Source organism: Stigmatopora argus, chromosome 23, assembly GCF_051989625.1.
Source record: "Stigmatopora argus isolate UIUO_Sarg chromosome 23, RoL_Sarg_1.0, whole genome shotgun sequence".
NCBI classification, from domain to species: domain Eukaryota; kingdom Metazoa; phylum Chordata; class Actinopteri; order Syngnathiformes; family Syngnathidae; genus Stigmatopora; species Stigmatopora argus.
Genome location: NC_135409.1, coordinates 6,375,132 through 6,390,638, shown reverse-complemented (window position 1 = coordinate 6,390,638; position 15,507 = coordinate 6,375,132). Strand labels below are relative to the sequence as shown.

The 15,507-nt window shown below is 45.5% G+C and overlaps 2 protein-coding genes across 3 annotated transcripts; both read left to right on the top strand.

The window, feature by feature from the left end:
* The first annotated feature begins 1,038 nt into the window (after nt 1-1,038).
* Nucleotides 1,039-6,492, top strand: LOC144068750 (uncharacterized). Its single transcript, XM_077593507.1, has 7 exons — nt 1,039-1,273; nt 1,894-2,093; nt 3,330-3,422; nt 3,492-3,581; nt 3,784-3,894; nt 4,009-4,132; nt 4,212-6,492. The coding sequence occupies exons 1-7, from the start codon at nt 1,249-1,251 to the stop codon at nt 5,972-5,974; spliced, it is 2,406 nt and encodes an 801-aa protein (XP_077449633.1). The 5' UTR covers nt 1,039-1,248; the 3' UTR covers nt 5,975-6,492.
* Nucleotides 6,493-7,239: 747 nt separating this feature from the next.
* Nucleotides 7,240-15,423, top strand: ints13 (integrator complex subunit 13). 2 transcript variants are annotated; one of them, XM_077593508.1, is made up of 18 exons: nt 7,240-7,610; nt 7,692-7,947; nt 8,025-8,099; nt 8,188-8,390; nt 8,535-8,615; nt 9,570-9,660; nt 9,786-9,914; nt 10,504-10,527; nt 11,585-11,669; nt 11,758-11,850; nt 12,819-12,908; nt 12,969-13,147; nt 13,215-13,379; nt 13,453-13,607; nt 14,289-14,522; nt 14,596-14,726; nt 14,812-14,944; nt 15,209-15,423. In XM_077593508.1, exons 2-18 carry the CDS (start codon nt 7,723-7,725, stop codon nt 15,243-15,245), a joined length of 2,130 nt encoding a protein of 709 aa, XP_077449634.1. In that variant the 5' UTR covers nt 7,240-7,610; nt 7,692-7,722; the 3' UTR covers nt 15,246-15,423. The 2 variants fall into 2 exon arrangements, with proteins under 2 accessions (XP_077449634.1, XP_077449635.1); XM_077593509.1 differs by lacking the exon at nt 10,504-10,527.
* Nucleotides 15,424-15,507: the final 84 nt, after the last annotated feature.

Sequence of the window (15,507 nt, the reverse complement as noted above, 5' to 3'; positions counted from 1 at the left end):
GAGCGGATAGGAAACCAAAACAACTGCGTAAGAATTTGCTTTATAAGGTAAACAGAGCGACCGTATTTTTAAACAATAATGCGAGTATTTTCGGAAGTTGATTCGATTATCGCCATCTGCCGGAATCCAAGTCAAAGCAATTTAAGAGTCCCTCGTAGATCTTCATTGCTAACTCAGATCAACAGTCTCGGCCTGGAACATGGTGTCATTCGGTCAATAGTCCTGAAAACAATTAACTGACCTCGAAAGCAGCTGTGGGGGGAAAGTGTCCTCGAGTTTACTTGGTCCCAACATAAAGTATAGCACAAATTAAATTATAGCTTCATTACCTATTAAATGCTTAACGAACATATAGTAACATCCCAGAATAAACCCAACAGTGTTTTTTTTTCTCTTTGGAATGAGCAATCATGAGAATTTATTCAATGTCCTCAGTATGAGTCAGTCAATATCAAAATGCTGCAAGCACATTTAATCACCTGACATGTTTTTTTAATTTTTTTTAGAACGTTTGTTTTTGCCAGGTTGACCTGACTAAGTCAGACACAATTTACCTAATGTTAAACTATTATCATGTCCAGGCCAACTATTATTGGATGGAAAATACCATCCATAAACTGTTTAAATATACTATGCTTGGCTTATTTTGCCACAATGTGAGAAGGGAACTACAGTATTACAAACAGCTCTGTATAAAACAGTACAGTTCTGGCTCATTTTTATGTATTTATAAATGTTTTTATATATTTTTTATAGTGTCCATTATAAATGAATGTGTACTCTTCTGTATTTATTTGGAAGTTTGGTCTCATAAAAAAAGGACTGAATGCATTTCAAGACATACTTTGAGAAACTTGTGTGACTAATCGGAATCTACAAGTCTGTATAAACCATGTTGAATTATATTCTGGATTTTGCTTCTTCAAATATAATATCAATAAAGCTACTTTGACAAATGGGCACTGTCAGGTCCGGGAAAGTCCACTTTCCGAGGTTCTGAACGCATCACTGTTTCCAATAGGCGACGCTTTTAATTTATACAGTCACTTCCGCCGGACATACCGGGGCTTTTGTTTTGGAAAGCTACTAGCCGCGGTCGCCATTATTATCCGTGACTTGACATTCGAGAAAAATACATTTATTTTTATTTTCACCAAATACTTTCTTCAGTATCAGCACACCTCCCGTTTTTTTATGTAACTCGTTCGTCTCCCCCGCGAGATTGCAACGTCTATTGACGGCCACAACATGCATAGGCGATCCGAAGGTGTCGGTAAGTTGCTAATATTACGTTAGCTAGCTAACAGCTGCCGCCCAGAACAGTGGAATAAAATAGGATTAACTCCATCTTTTACTGTACGCGAATGAGACACTGACAGCCCAGCGCAACTGTACATTTTCCACAAATTGGGACATTTGTTCATCATTCGCGAGGGAATATTGCGCACGAGTCCTGCACACGTTGGAATCAAATTAAGAGCAATTGCCCGGATGTTCCGATTGCACTGCTTTGTCGCTTTTGCTACGTTATACGCATGTGCGTCCAATTCAAAATATGCTCCAAAATTAAAATGTCAAGCTACGTTTCCGCTCTTTCTGCTCACGGATTGCCTCATTTTCAAATTAATATCAATGACTGGGCACGCTTCCGGTTTTTAAGTGCAGATCCTTCACTCCATGCTGCCTTGTATAGTACGAATGTATTGATATGCATTATGCATATGCATATTAAGGTTTGGGAGCTAACCCTAACCCATTGGATGCATATAATGCGCAACACGACCGTGGATTGACAGGCGACCGGTGGCGTGGGCCTCGCCCGGCGGCGTGGGCCTCACCCGGCGACCGGTCTGGGGTGTGCCGGTAACAAAGTATTTGTCGTCGTCTGTTCAGGTACTCTCCCCCTGGCGGCCCTTCGACTGATGGCCTCCCCACTGCAGCTGACGTACTCGTTCATGTGGCAGGCGATCCGCCAGAGAAACGTCAGCCACTACAAGAAGGTGGAGGAGTTTGTCACCATGGTGACGCAGACTGTTCCGGAGCTCATGAGTTCCAAGCAGACAGCCCAACTCGTTTTGGGCTTGAGGGCCAGGGTAAGCAGATGTCCGACGACCCGTGGTTTTGCCTCCAATTTCTTAATCCTTAACTAGTCTTATCCTTATTCGTGTTCAGCATCGGAGGAGACAGACCAGGGTAGATCGAGTTAATCCACAGATGATTTATTCCTGACAAATTGTTCCATACAGAGCCCGGCTCCCTCCCAAGTAATAAGCCCGCTGAGGGTCTCTGCCCCCAGCGGAGGATGAGAAAGACAAAATCTCCAAACCCGAGTTTGCCCAGTTATTGGATTGGATAACTTTATTCATCCCGTATTCGGGAAATTTTGTTGTCACAGTAGCAAGTGGGTGAGGATGCAGGAATAGGAAAGGCATTTTAGACATAAATAGATAGGTAATAAGTAAGTTAATAAATAAATACATGAATAAATATATAAATAAATAAGCCTGTCTATATATAGATATATATATATATATATATATATATATATATATATATATATACACACACACACACATACGTGTACATACATATACATACACATATATTAGCACATATATACATACATACACATAAATGCACATGCATGCATACGGTAGGTCTTAACACTCAGACATTTTTTTGGTTAAAGAGCCTGACCTTTCGTTCGCGTGGTAATCGAGTTAAAAACAAGTATTTTAATCATACAATAATAATATATAAAAATGAAGTAGCTGTAATAAAATATATGAGTAAAATATGTCTATGTCTTCATTAGATTATATGGTTAAAATATGTCATAGTCTTCATTAGATTATATGGTTAAAATATGTCATAGTCTTCATTAGATTATATGGTTAAAATATGTCAGTCTTCATTAGATTATATGGTTAAAATATGTCATAGTCTTCATTAGATTATATGGTTAAAATATGTCATAGTCTTCATTAGATTATATGGTTAAAATATGTCAGTCTTCATTAGATTATATGGTTAGAATATGTCATAGTCTTCATTAGATTATATGGTTAAAATATGTCATAGTCTTCATTAGATTATATGGTTAAAATATGTCATAGTCTTCAACTCGTACGCTGGTTCTTTAGGGAATGTGTTCCCACTCATCACATGATAAAAACAACGAGTCTCCACAACTGTTTTCCTCTGAGTCGTGCTGGATTTGGATCCGTGCGAGTCTTGATGATTCATTTTGGAATACGATTCTATCATTGAAATAGCGTGTCAAAACTAACCCAAGTCGTCCATTCAAGGGGGATGATTTCTTCTTTTAGATCATTTTGGATTTGCTCCAGCGAGAAGCCCAACCAGACGCCCGGGTTATTCAAACGCTTATAAATAAGTTGAAGATCGTGACGCCCACAGTGGTAAGAAAGTCAAGGTTCTCTCACTCTCCCAAGTGGCCTTGAAATGTTGAATGGTTTTTGTCAATGAAGGATGCGGAAGTGGAGAGATGTCAAACCAACTTCATGGTGTTGGTCCAGAATTTGCTGAAAAGCCCCGCTGAAAGGAAGCACTTCTTTAAGGTACACACTAAGGCTTGTCAGAACAATTCATCTTGGGCTCGGGTCCAAGTTGTCAGGGATACGCTGGATTCCCGCGGCGTGTCAAATAATGATAACAAAAGCCAACATCACCTTGGCAACCATGCCGCGTTGCTCAGATTTTCAGGCTCTCTTCTATCGACGACGCTCACGTTTTGTTTTGTTTTGTTTTTCCACTCGGCAGGAAGTGTTCCCGGTTCAATACGGCACAAAGTTTGACACGGCGTTGCAGACGCTGACAGCCGGCCTGGTGTGCAAGTTGGAACAGCTGCTTCCCGTTCCCAATCTCTCCCAGGTATGCGCTTCACCAAATGGAGAAAATGTATCGTAAAACCAGATCCAAAATGCATCCAATCCGCTCATTCGTTGACACGTGGGTCCTTCTCCCCCCCCCCCAACGCAACCTCAGCTCAGCGCCATGATCTCGTCAGAGCCCGCCATGCAGGAGGTGGGCTGGAGCGTCATCCCCGAAGGCGACGACCTCAGAACTCTGCTGGTCTTCCAGCAGTCCAAGGGACTCCTGTCCGGTAAAGGTAGGAATTTTGGCCGCTGTGCTCAGTAGTGAAGGTTCTTCCATCTCCTGGCGCTTAATCCCTTAACGTCCGTATGCAGCAACCATCTCGTCTTCAGTGGGCGACTGTGTACTTTCGTCCCTCGCCTATCTACTCAAACCTGTCCAGCCGCCGGCTCCCCCTCCGCCACCGCCGCCGCCGCCACCGCCCGTGGCCAGCAACCCTTCGCAGCAGCCCGCGACCGCGCCCCCAGTAGCCAGCCCGCCCCCGATAACCGACCCGCCCCCGATAACCGCCCCGCCCCCGATAACCAACCCGCCTCCGATAGCCAACCCGCCTCCGCTAGCCAACCCGCCTCCGACAGGCAGTCCGCCTCCGCTCTTGGTTCAAGAAGACCTAGACGACACGTCGGATGACTCGGAGGAAGGGGCGGGCCTAGTCGGCGGACAAGTGGCGGAGGGCCTCCCCGCCGCGGCGACGCCGGAAGCCAACCCGCCTGGTGAGCAAGGAGGCGACGAAGCAACGGACAAGTCGGAAACGCCGCGGGCCAAGTCCATCCCCTTCAAGGTGGTCTCGGTGGCGGCCAAAACGGCGTGGCCCAACCCGGGCACGGCGAAAGAAGGCCAGAAGGTGCAGACGCAGCGGGTGACGCTCCACCAGTGGGTGTCGCAGATCGCCAGCAACACCATCTCGCTCCCGGCCCTGCCGCCGCTGCCCCCGGACCGGTTCAGCCAGGACGACTATTCGCGGCCCAGTATCCGGCGCAAGAAGCAAATCCGTCCGCCGGCCGACCGCTTCAACTGCAGCATGTGCGACAAGAGCTTCCCGTACCAGTCCAAGCTGGTGGACCACGAGCGCATCCACACGGGCGAGAAACCCTTCGCTTGCACCTCGTGCCCCAAGAGCTTCCGCACGCAGGCCTTCCTCAACAACCACCTGAAGACGCACAGCACGGCGCGGCCGTACACCTGCGGCCAGTGCGGCAAGTGCTTCGCCAAGCTGCAGAGCCTGGCCAAGCACATGCTAGCGCACAGCGGGCAGAAGCCCTTCTACTGCGAGGTGTGCAACAAGGGCTTTACGCAGTCCACCTACTTCAAGAGGCACATGGAGTGCCACACCAGCCAGATGACCTTCCCCTGCAAGCACTGCAACAAGAGCTTCCCCACCGCCTTCAAGCTGGCCAACCACGAGCGCTGGCACACCCGGGACCGCCCCCACATGTGCGAGCGCTGCGGCAAGTGCTTCCTGGTGCCCAGCCTGCTCAAGCGACACATGGGCTACCACATCGGCGACCGCCAGTATCTCTGCTCCCAGTGCGGCAAGACCTTCGTGTACCTCTCCGACCTCAAGCGACACCAGCAGGACCACATGCCCAAGACCAAGATCCCGTGCCCCGTCTGCCAAAAGAAGTTCTCCAGCAAGTACTGCCTGAGGGTGCACCTGCGGATCCACACCCGCGAGCGCCCGTACCGCTGCTCCATCTGCGAGAAGAGCTTCACGCAAGTGGGCAACCTCAAGGTCCACATCCGGCTGCACACCGACGAGCGGCCATTCGCCTGCTCCCAGTGCGGCAAGACCTACAAGCTGGCGTCCCACCTCAACGTCCACAAGCGGACTCACACCTGCAAGAAGCCCTGGACCTGCCAGACCTGCGGGAAGGGCTTCAGCGTGCCGGGACTGCTGAAGAACCACGAGCAGGTGCACCTGCGCCAGGCCGACCCGGACTTTGCCGCCAAGCGCAGGAGCCGGGCCAAGCAGAAGAAGAGTTCCCTCAAGAGGAAGTTTGACAACGACGGCGGGGAGGAAGAGGAGGAGGAGGAGGAAGAAGAGGAGGAGGGCATCGACCAATTCGTGGTGCCGTGAGATTGGAGACGTGCCGATAAATGCTCTTGGCTTTTTTTCGCTTCCGCTTCACCTTACTCCCAAAAAAGTATCTTTTAATCCTCGTCGAAATACGCATCGTGACCGTTTTGTACTCGACGCCACAAATGGCTCCTTCCAGGAAGCCAGATTTCTCCCGGCCAATCCGTGTGGACACAGGACGGGTTCTAATCGTAACTCAAAAGTTCATGCTTGAGACGCTTCTTCGCTCATTTTTCGGGATTCAAACCTTTTCTTTCCTCGGCAAAGGCAAGCGTGGCTTTTTAACTTTTTCATTTGTAAAAAAGATAGCAGTATTTTAGAATTGACTGACGTGACACATGACTGACGTGTTGTTTCCCCCCCCCCAACAGCTCTGCTCTTGCTTTTTAGGAACATGATTTGCTTTTGGGTGTTCATTAGAAACAACTGTAACCTGATTGTAGTTTTTAATGTTATGGTATTCAGACTTTTTAATGTACAAAGGTAAACCTCGGAATAAACATTTTAGTCAAGAACTATTGACTTTTTGCCGCGTGCTCATTTATCTTCATATCCAATGACCATTTTGACCCGTTTGTCATCAATCATTCTTCCAGGTTCTGAGGAAATCACTCTCCTAACACTCAATGTTTTGTGGTAATGACTTTTTAATCGTGCGACCTTCATTTTTTTTTTCCCCTCCACAATCCTTTGGGAGTTTCAAGTTGCCCGTTCATCTTTAATTGTCGCTCCCTTGCACAAAAGCCCGCGTTTTGGCCAGGGGATGAACAAACTGGAAAACATCTCTTAATAAAAATAGCATGTCATTGGAATGCATGGTTCAAATTAAGGTTTATTATTTTATGTCTTACACTGTGATGTGGGCCAGACTGTAAACGATTTTTTTCAAGCAAATGGAGAGTCAACAAGAAGTGAGTCACTTCCTTTCCTTCCCCAGGAGACCTTTGGCCATTATGACCGACCAGAAGTACAGGGCCACATAGTTAGTACATACATTAGTAAGTAACTTAATCATCCTACTGGACTGTCTGTTGCCTAGGAGACATAGTGACATCTGACATGATGGAAAACCATGCAGCTGTTGTGGCTATGTGTCATAGATGCTATACACTCTTTTGTTCTTTATGGTTACTAAGACCTATAACCTTTGGGGATCTTTATTTTATTTTATTATATACCAATGCACATAAATATATACTGTAAATAAATATAATACGGGCACAAGGCCGTCATTTGGTAGGAACCTGTTTTTTTCAGGGGGGGGAAGTAGTTTGTGACGGACCGCTACTCTCCGTACTTCCGGTAATAACAATGCTAGCTATTTTGTGAGATGGTTGTCATGTGTTAGCATTAGCAATTTTGCCTCGGTGCACTTTGGATAACCACCATGAAGAGTTGTGATGAAATGAGTATTTTTGAATGAGTTTATCTTCATATCTGATGACAAAAGTGAAACATAAAAATTAATCATTGCATCTGATCGCTCAGCTTTAGCGGGATTGCTACTTATGTCGTCGCTTTAGCATGTAGCCTGTTTTTAGAATTAAGCATCAGTTGCTTTAAAAACTAACTCTAAAGTCATGCTTCAATCAGCCATTTCTTGGCCGGCAACCTTTTAACAAGCTTCCTTTCCCACGTGAGTATTAGTAACATTGAGATACAGTCATTTGGGGACGCTTCATTTGATTTTGCATTGTTCTCTGGGCGTTGTTTTTAGTGCACTTCAGCATCCAGTGCACGCTTTCAAGATGAAGATGTTCTCAGTGGCTCACAAGACAGTCTTTGTGGTGGACCATTGTCCCTACATGGCCGAGTCCAGTCGTCAGCAGGTGGAATGTGATGTGCTGACCAAAAGCCGAGGTCAGGGGGTCATCCCTCTCGCCCCCGTGTCCAAATCCTTGTGGACGTGCGCCGTGGAGTGTTCCATGGAATACTGTCGCATCCTTTATGACATTTACCCGTTGGACAAATTGGTTGGTGCGCCGTTGCGTGGCATCATTGCAACAAAAGGTCAAAGGCTATCATTTCAAATAGTATCTTTTCTTTGCAGATCAATTACATAGTGAGCGACTCGGAGTTCCACCTGCTGAACAGTTGGAAACGCGATTGCCAGAGCACCCATGACGTCAGTTGCAAAATCCGGCGATTTCACACCCACGCGTGCCATGTCGTCGTCGTCGTTAAAGTTCCTTTTTCGTCCCCTTGTGTGACAGCTCATGTCAGCTTTGGCCGCGGTGGGACCGCCCAACCCGCGCGAGGACCCCGAGTGCTGCAGCATTCTGCACGGGCTGGTGGCGGCCGTGGAATCGCTGTGCAAGATAACCGAGCTGCAGCACGAGAAGCGCATCGAACTGATGGACACGGCCGACAGGGTCGCCAACCGGGGTCGTATTATCTGCCTGACAAATGCTAAAAGGTCATTGAGCTAATCATGGTTAATTAGGGTGCTCCACCAGCTAGCCTAGCACGTTTTCGGGATGTGGGAGAAAACTGGAGTACCCGTGAAAAAGACTTGTTGAAACTTGCAAGAAACCTGTGTATGTATACCTCTTTTTTCCAGTGACACTCATGTGCGCATGTTGGAGGACTGCATTCAGGAGACCATTTTGGAGCAAAACAAGCTGGCGGCTGGATCGGACAGGTTGGTTTCCGTCCATTCTTTCTTTATACAGTGGTACCTCGACATACGATCTTAATCCGTTCTGGGACTGAGCTCGTATGTCGATTTTCTTGTAACTCATAAGAACGTTTCCCATTGAAATGAACTAAAAACAAATTAATTGGGTCCAACCCTCTGAAAAAATATTTCCACGATAACGCACTCGTAACGGAACAAACAAATTTAAATGAACTTGAATTGATATATACAGACACACCCAACCATAGGTTTAATGTAACTTTACACAAAACTGAATTCTAGTTTTGTCTTAATCTTTTGTTACCTTCGTTTTCCGGGTTAGCTGTTTGCCACGCCTCCACCCTCACGTTCGCTATCGATGGGCTGTTTGCTGTTGTATTCCCTTCAAAATATTCCCAAAATGATGCACACAAATGTCCTCACAATAGGATAACGCACGACCACTTGCCAACGAGAAGTAGTCTTGAATGAGTGATTGTGGGAGCTAACAGGCTAAGGAAGGAAAAACAGCCTACCCACGTATTAATTGTGGGTAATGAAGTTTTATTCTGAGAAAGGGTGGCATTGGCTATCGGTGTTGTGTGCACGAGTACACTTCAATACCCAGAAAGCCCTCTTTTTGCCCGCGCATGCGCGTTGTGCATTTTCTGGTCGAAACTCGTCTGAATAAATCGTTCAGTGCTCGTAGATATCTGTTATACACGAAAGAGATGCGGCAAAAAAAGACAGTGCGCTACAATGATGTCTCTCATGTCATGGCCACCTGGCTTGGTCGCATCTCGAAATTTTTCTCGTATCTAGGGCGAATTATTGATCGAAATTTTCATCGTATCTCGAGCATCTCATGCTCGTAGGTCGAGGTACCACTGAATTTTAAAAGCCTGATATGCAAAACTGGCTTTATATCCGCTGTAGATGCTTTGTTTACAAAAATGAATAACTCAATGTCTGTTTCAGGTTGATGAGCATCCAACAATGCGAATTAGTGCTCATCCACATTTACCCTCAGGGCGACGACACGCTGGTGTCGGACCGGCCCAAGAAAGAAGTACGTATTTCAAAAAAGGGCGCTTGGTGAATTGGCTGCCATTGACGGCGGCGATACACAACAAGGTGGATTGGACGTCCACTGCTGTCCATTAGGAAGGCAACCTTTTTTTTTTAATCTTCAAGGTGTCGTCTCTGCTGACCAGTGAGGTCCACAGCGTGCGCGCCGGAAGACACTTAGCCACCAAGCTCAACATTCTGGTGCAACAAAACTTTGATTTGGCCTCCACCACGATCACCAACATTCCAATGAAGGTAGACGTTCCCACCAAGCGTTGATTCAAACTCACATGCTCATCCGTACGGGGCGCCGTTTGTAAAAGCGGCGCTCGTTTAAAAAGACGGCTACCCATTCTGATATTTAGCGCCGCGCGCAGAGTTTCAAATATGGTGTGAAAAGATGAGTCACTTTTTTAAGCTACTTCAGTATTTATTTCGAAGTACAGTGGTACATTTTGCATTTCGATTTGGCATTTCTTACTTCAAAATAACGACTGACATTGCTAAATATGCTGTAACATTTCCCACACCATATTTGAAACACTGCTGCGCTACGTGTAACAAATAGTTAGCGTCTTTTTCAACGGGCGCAGCTTTCCAAACGGCGCGCCCGTACACCCGAGCCCGTCTTTGTTTTGTAAAAAAAATGTTCATCAGCCGCATGTGTCGCTTCACTCACATCTGCTTTGATTTCTCCTTCCCCTCCTCACCTCTATCGGCTCACTTCACGTGCAATTTATTTGAAAAAAATAATAATAATAATGTGCGTGTCGTTCATCTCACCTGCATGTCAATGCGACCGAACCCTGCTGCTGTTTTCATGCTGTATTTTCTGTTTTGCTAGCCAACATTAAATGTTTGCGAACAGGTTAGTACTCGATTCGCACGCACACTCTCACACACACACACTCACTCACACACACACACACACACGCACGCGCGCGCGTGAGGAGGAAAGGGCCGAGTCATGTGTCGTGTCTCTTTCTGTTATGTGTGTGTGTGTGAGTGTGAGTGTGTGTGTGTGTGTGTGTGGTTGAGTCTTTTGTTGCAAACATTCATTTGTATGACACGTTAAAGGGGAGGCAACTCTGGTCTCAATCCAAAGGAACGGCGCAATCCAAATTACCGTATTTTCACGACGATAAGACGCACTTAAAAGTCTTAAATTTTCTCCAAAATAGACACGGCGCCTTATAATCCAGTATGTTTTATAAATGGGAAAAAAAATGTGTTGTTAGCACGATGTGATTGTAATGTCCTCTTAAAAGCTTTTTACCAGAAGCCTTTTTGTAGTCCGTTTCAAATGAGAAGCACAGAATGTATCTTTTTTTTTTTTTTTTTTTTGCCAAATCTTTAATCTGCCATATTCTGCCTCAACATGTTTACACATGTTTGTGAATTCATTCGATTATTTTCTTAGCAGTTTGGGGTTCATTCATGTTGCATCATTTGACATCATTTTTAACCTTCAAACTAGGCATAATTCTCTAGTACTATTGTTTCAATGGTCCAATTCAACATTTTTACATTTGGTTTTCATTATTATTATTATTTTCACGCAAACACTGAGTTGTTTTTAGGAAGAAAATTGAGGAAAATTCAAAATTGAAAACATTGAGGGTGCGCCTTATAATGTGGTGCGCCTTATAGTCGTGAAAATACGGTAGATGGATGGTTCTTCAATCGAATCGCTGGCGACCAGTGTTGTCTTTTCTTCCCTGTTAAATTCGTTCAATGTCTTTCAGTTGCTACGTCACTCTCCAATTTCAGTTCCCAATTTCCCACTGTGTTGTCCTTTAAACACATCCAATCCGTTTGGCTTTTAGCTTCCCCTGCTTGTTCCTTCCAGAATATGAACTTCAAAATAAAAAAGACCTATCCGTTTGAGTCTTAAACGTATTTGTTTGTGTCCCCACGCCGGACAGGAAGAGCAGCACGCCAACACGTCGGCCAATTACGACGTGGAGCTGCTTCATCACAAGGATGCCCATATTGAATTTTTTAAAAGCGGTGGGTGACGCCAAATATCCTGGGACTGGGAAAAGCCATTTTGTGTGTGTGTGTGTGTGTCATTTTGTTTTTTTGTTTTGCCAAGCAGGAGACTTGCATATGGCCGGCACCAGCACGCGGGAAAATGGACTAAAGGAAACGGTGACGCTGAAGTGGTGCACGCCGAGAACCATCTCCATAGGTGCGTTCAACTCCGACGTTGCGATGACATTTTTTGGTACTCGGACGTTTGGTCGCCCTGACGTTTGGTAGAAGGGACGTTTGGTCGCCCGGACTTTTGGTAGAACGGACGTTTGGTAGAAGGGACGTTTGGTAGAAGGGACGTTTGGTAGAAGGGACGTTTGGTAGAACAGACGTTTGGTAGAAGAGGTTCAAATTATGACGGAGAGAGGGAGAGTTGAATATCTAAATACTGTATTATACTGTTGAAACCAGCTCTCAAAATTATATTCATGAGAGAGAGTTTAATATCTAAATACTGTTGAAACCAGCTCTCAAAATTATATTCATGAGAAAGTGTAATATCTAAATATCTAATATCAAAATATCAATAAGAGCACTCATTTAACACATCAGCTGCTGCCATCTACTGTTGAAACCAGCTCTCAAAATTATATTCATTGTAGAGAGTGTAATATCTATTATATTCATGAGAGAGAGTGTAATATCTAAATATCTACTGTTGAAACCAGCTCTCAAAAATATATTCATGAGAGAGTTTAATATCTAAATATCTAATATAAAAATATCAATAAGAGCACTCATTTAACACATCGGCTGCTGCCATTGACTGTCATAGGCGTCCAATGAACCTTAGTATACTTTTAGCCCGGAACTTTGACATTAAAATAAAAGGCAATAAGTAAAATTAATGTATTAAGAAGAAGAGAAAGGAAATTCATAGATGGTGTTTTTATTGTCATAATACAGTATTTAGATATTAAACTCTCCCTCTCTCTGTCATAATTTGAACCTGTTCTACCAAACGTCCGTTCTACCAAAAGTCCGGGCGACCAAATGTCCGGGCGACCAAATGTCCGGGCGACCAAATGTCCGGGCGACCAAACGTCCGGGCGACCAAACGTCTGGTCACGACATTTTTCAGATGGCGTCATGACTCCCATCCATTTTTTTAACCTACCTTCTTAGAACTGCATTACTGCACCGGGGCTTATCGCATCTCCCCCACCGATGTCAACAGTCGCCCTTCATCGTGTTTGACCAACTTTCTCCTCAACGGTAAGCGGACCCCCGATCCGTCGACGCCCACGACTCACGATTCCGCCGACGGGCGCCCAGGTCGATCGGTGCTCCTGGAGCAACCTCGGAAGTCCGGCTCCAAGATCATCAGCCACATGCTAAGCAGCCACGGCGGCGAGATCTTCCTGCACGTGCTCAACAGCAACCGCTCCACGCTGGAGGACCCGCCCTCCATCAGCGAGGGCTGCGGCGGCCGGGTGACAGATTACCGCATCACCGTACGTTAACTACCAAAATCCCACCCCAATCTCCCTTTTTTTTTTTGATTCCCGGTGTCCTTTTCAGGATTTTGGCGAGTTCATGAAAGAAAACCGACTGACTCCCATTTCCGAGGCCTCCCGCCATCCCGCCGCCCGACTTCCGGCGGAGCGAGCCAAAGCGCAGCTTGAACGGCACACGCGTTATTGGCCCATGATCATCTCCCAGACCACCATTTTTAACATGCAAGCAGTGAGCGTCTCTTCTTTCTCTTCTTTATTCCCAAATCAGTTGTTCACCTTTTTGGTTTTCACCAACCGCCAAGGTTGTTCCTCTGGCTAACCTGATCGTGAAAGAGGCTCTCACCGAAGAGGACGTTCTCACCTGCCAGAAGACCGTCTACAACCTGGTGGATATGGAGAGGAAGAACGACCCGCTTCCCATCTCCACCGTGGGTTCCAGAGGGAAAGGACCGAAGAGGTAGAGCCGCAACTAAGCGTAATTAACCTTCTCGACTCAGCGGGAGGTTAACTCGACAAATAATCGGATTGATGGCATTTTTTATTTATTTATTTTTGCTATTAACTTCGCAATATACCGTATTTTCACGACTATAAGGCGCACCATGTTATAAGGCGCACCCTCAACGAATGACACATTTTATTTTTATCCATATATAAGGCGCACCCTCAATAAATGACACATTTTATTTTTTTCCATATATAAGGGACACTGGATTATAAGGCGCCCTGTCTATTTTGGAGAAAATTTAAGGCTTTTAAGTGCGCCTTATAATCACGGAAATACGGTAATAATAATAAACTATCATGAACAAGTCAAGTTGCTTTAAGTTTTAAAAAAAAGTAAGACTTTTATGTGCGCATTATAGTCGTGAAAATACGGTAGTTAAATAACGGTTCTGAGTCAGAAACAACAAAAAATATCTTAGGAAATTCAGGCAAAATCATTCTTTTTTTTTTTCGAAAAAGGGCTGCTGCTTGACATTTTTCTCTGTAAGCAATGTTGATATAAATTGCCAATTACTTGTATATATTCTGTCAACAAACATGTTGCTGGTTTTCTTTCAACCAAGAATGTAGCTCCAATAATAATGCAAAACTAACTAAACCCCCCAAAAAATGGTTCCTGACCCCCATGCAGAGACGAGCAGTACCGAATCATGTGGAACGAGCTGGAAACATTGGTGAAAACCCACGCCGGGGACACCGACAGACACCAGAGGGTTCTTGACTGCATCGTGGCCTGCCGCAGTAAGCCTCCCGAAGAAGAGGAGAGGAAAAAACGAGGCAGAAAAAGGGAGGACAGGGAAGACCGGGCTGAGAAAAACGGGGCCACCAAGGATCTAGAGGAGAAAAGCTGGAAGGACTCAGAAAGGTCAAAAAAAATCCCCTGCAGTAACTCCACTCTGCTTTTTTTTTCAAATTGATTTATTTATTGTTGTTGCTAGGATGAAAATCATTCCGGATAAAGAGGATTTGGAGACGGAAGTCATCAAAGATTCGCCCGATTCTCCAGAACCCCTCAACAAGAAACCTCGCCTCAACACTGACGACGTGGAGTTGCCAGAGGGCGCCAAAGGTAGCTGGAAACACCGGGCGGTTGGGTGGCGTACCTTCTGGTGGTTCTGGGTCCGTTGAAGTTCCGTGCCCGGCGTTCTCCACAGGTCCCGTGTCGCTGCTTTCTCTGTGGACCAATCGGATCACCGCCAAATCCAGAAAGCGGAGGGAGTTCGTCGGAAGATCGCGTTCAGTCAACTGCAAGTTCGAGCTGTACCAGCATCTTAAAGATGAGAACGGGTAAAATGTCAAACCGCCCCGGTCTACACTTTACAGTCGTTGAATTACGGTGGTACCTCGAAATGGGGGAAATGCAAAGTCCGCCCAGTGCTCGTAGATATATTTTATACACGAAAGAGATGCAAAAAAGACAGTGCCATGGCCACCTGGCTTGGTCGCATCACGAAATTTTGATCGTATCTCGGGCGAATTATCCGATCGAAATTTCTGTCGTATGACGAGGTACCACTGTATAATCATCATAGTCATTTTATCTGCTTGCAGGATGGACGTTCACGAAAATGGCAAGGCCTCCAGATGATGCTTTCCCAAGCGGCTGTATTTTATTTTTTTTAAATTCGTGCCCAAAAAGCAAAACTGGCGAATGATATGTGGATTTTCTAAATCATCCCTAACTTTTTTTTGTAAATATACCATTCATTTTAAATGGCAAGGACGTTGAAAGAATATATTACAATAAAAGTGGACGATAGACTGCTGTTAGTAGTCTGTTCTTCTTACACACTCACGACATCGCATATTGACACAATCGGGCAACCAAATAGTTTCTCTTTTGGGGGGGG

What these genes read in the sequence shown, in the direction of transcription:
- LOC144068750 (XM_077593507.1), top strand. Translation starts at nt 1,249, where the DNA reads ATGCATAGGCGATCCGAAGGTGTCG. An exon ending in TAGGCGATCCGAAGGTGTCG is followed by an intron (nt 1,274 to 1,893) that starts GTAAGTTGCTAA and finishes TCGTCTGTTCAG; the next exon opens with GTACTCTCCCCCTGGCGGCC. An exon ending in CCGTTCCCAATCTCTCCCAG is followed by an intron (nt 3,895 to 4,008) that starts GTATGCGCTTCA and finishes ACGCAACCTCAG; the next exon opens with CTCAGCGCCATGATCTCGTC.
- ints13 (XM_077593508.1), top strand. Translation starts at nt 7,723, where the DNA reads ATGAAGATGTTCTCAGTGGCTCACAAGACAGTCTTTGTGGTGGACCAT. An exon ending in TATTGAATTTTTTAAAAGCG is followed by an intron (nt 11,670 to 11,757) that starts GTGGGTGACGCC and finishes TTTGCCAAGCAG; the next exon opens with GAGACTTGCATATGGCCGGC. An exon ending in AGCTGGAAGGACTCAGAAAG is followed by an intron (nt 14,523 to 14,595) that starts GTCAAAAAAAAT and finishes TGTTGTTGCTAG; the next exon opens with GATGAAAATCATTCCGGATA.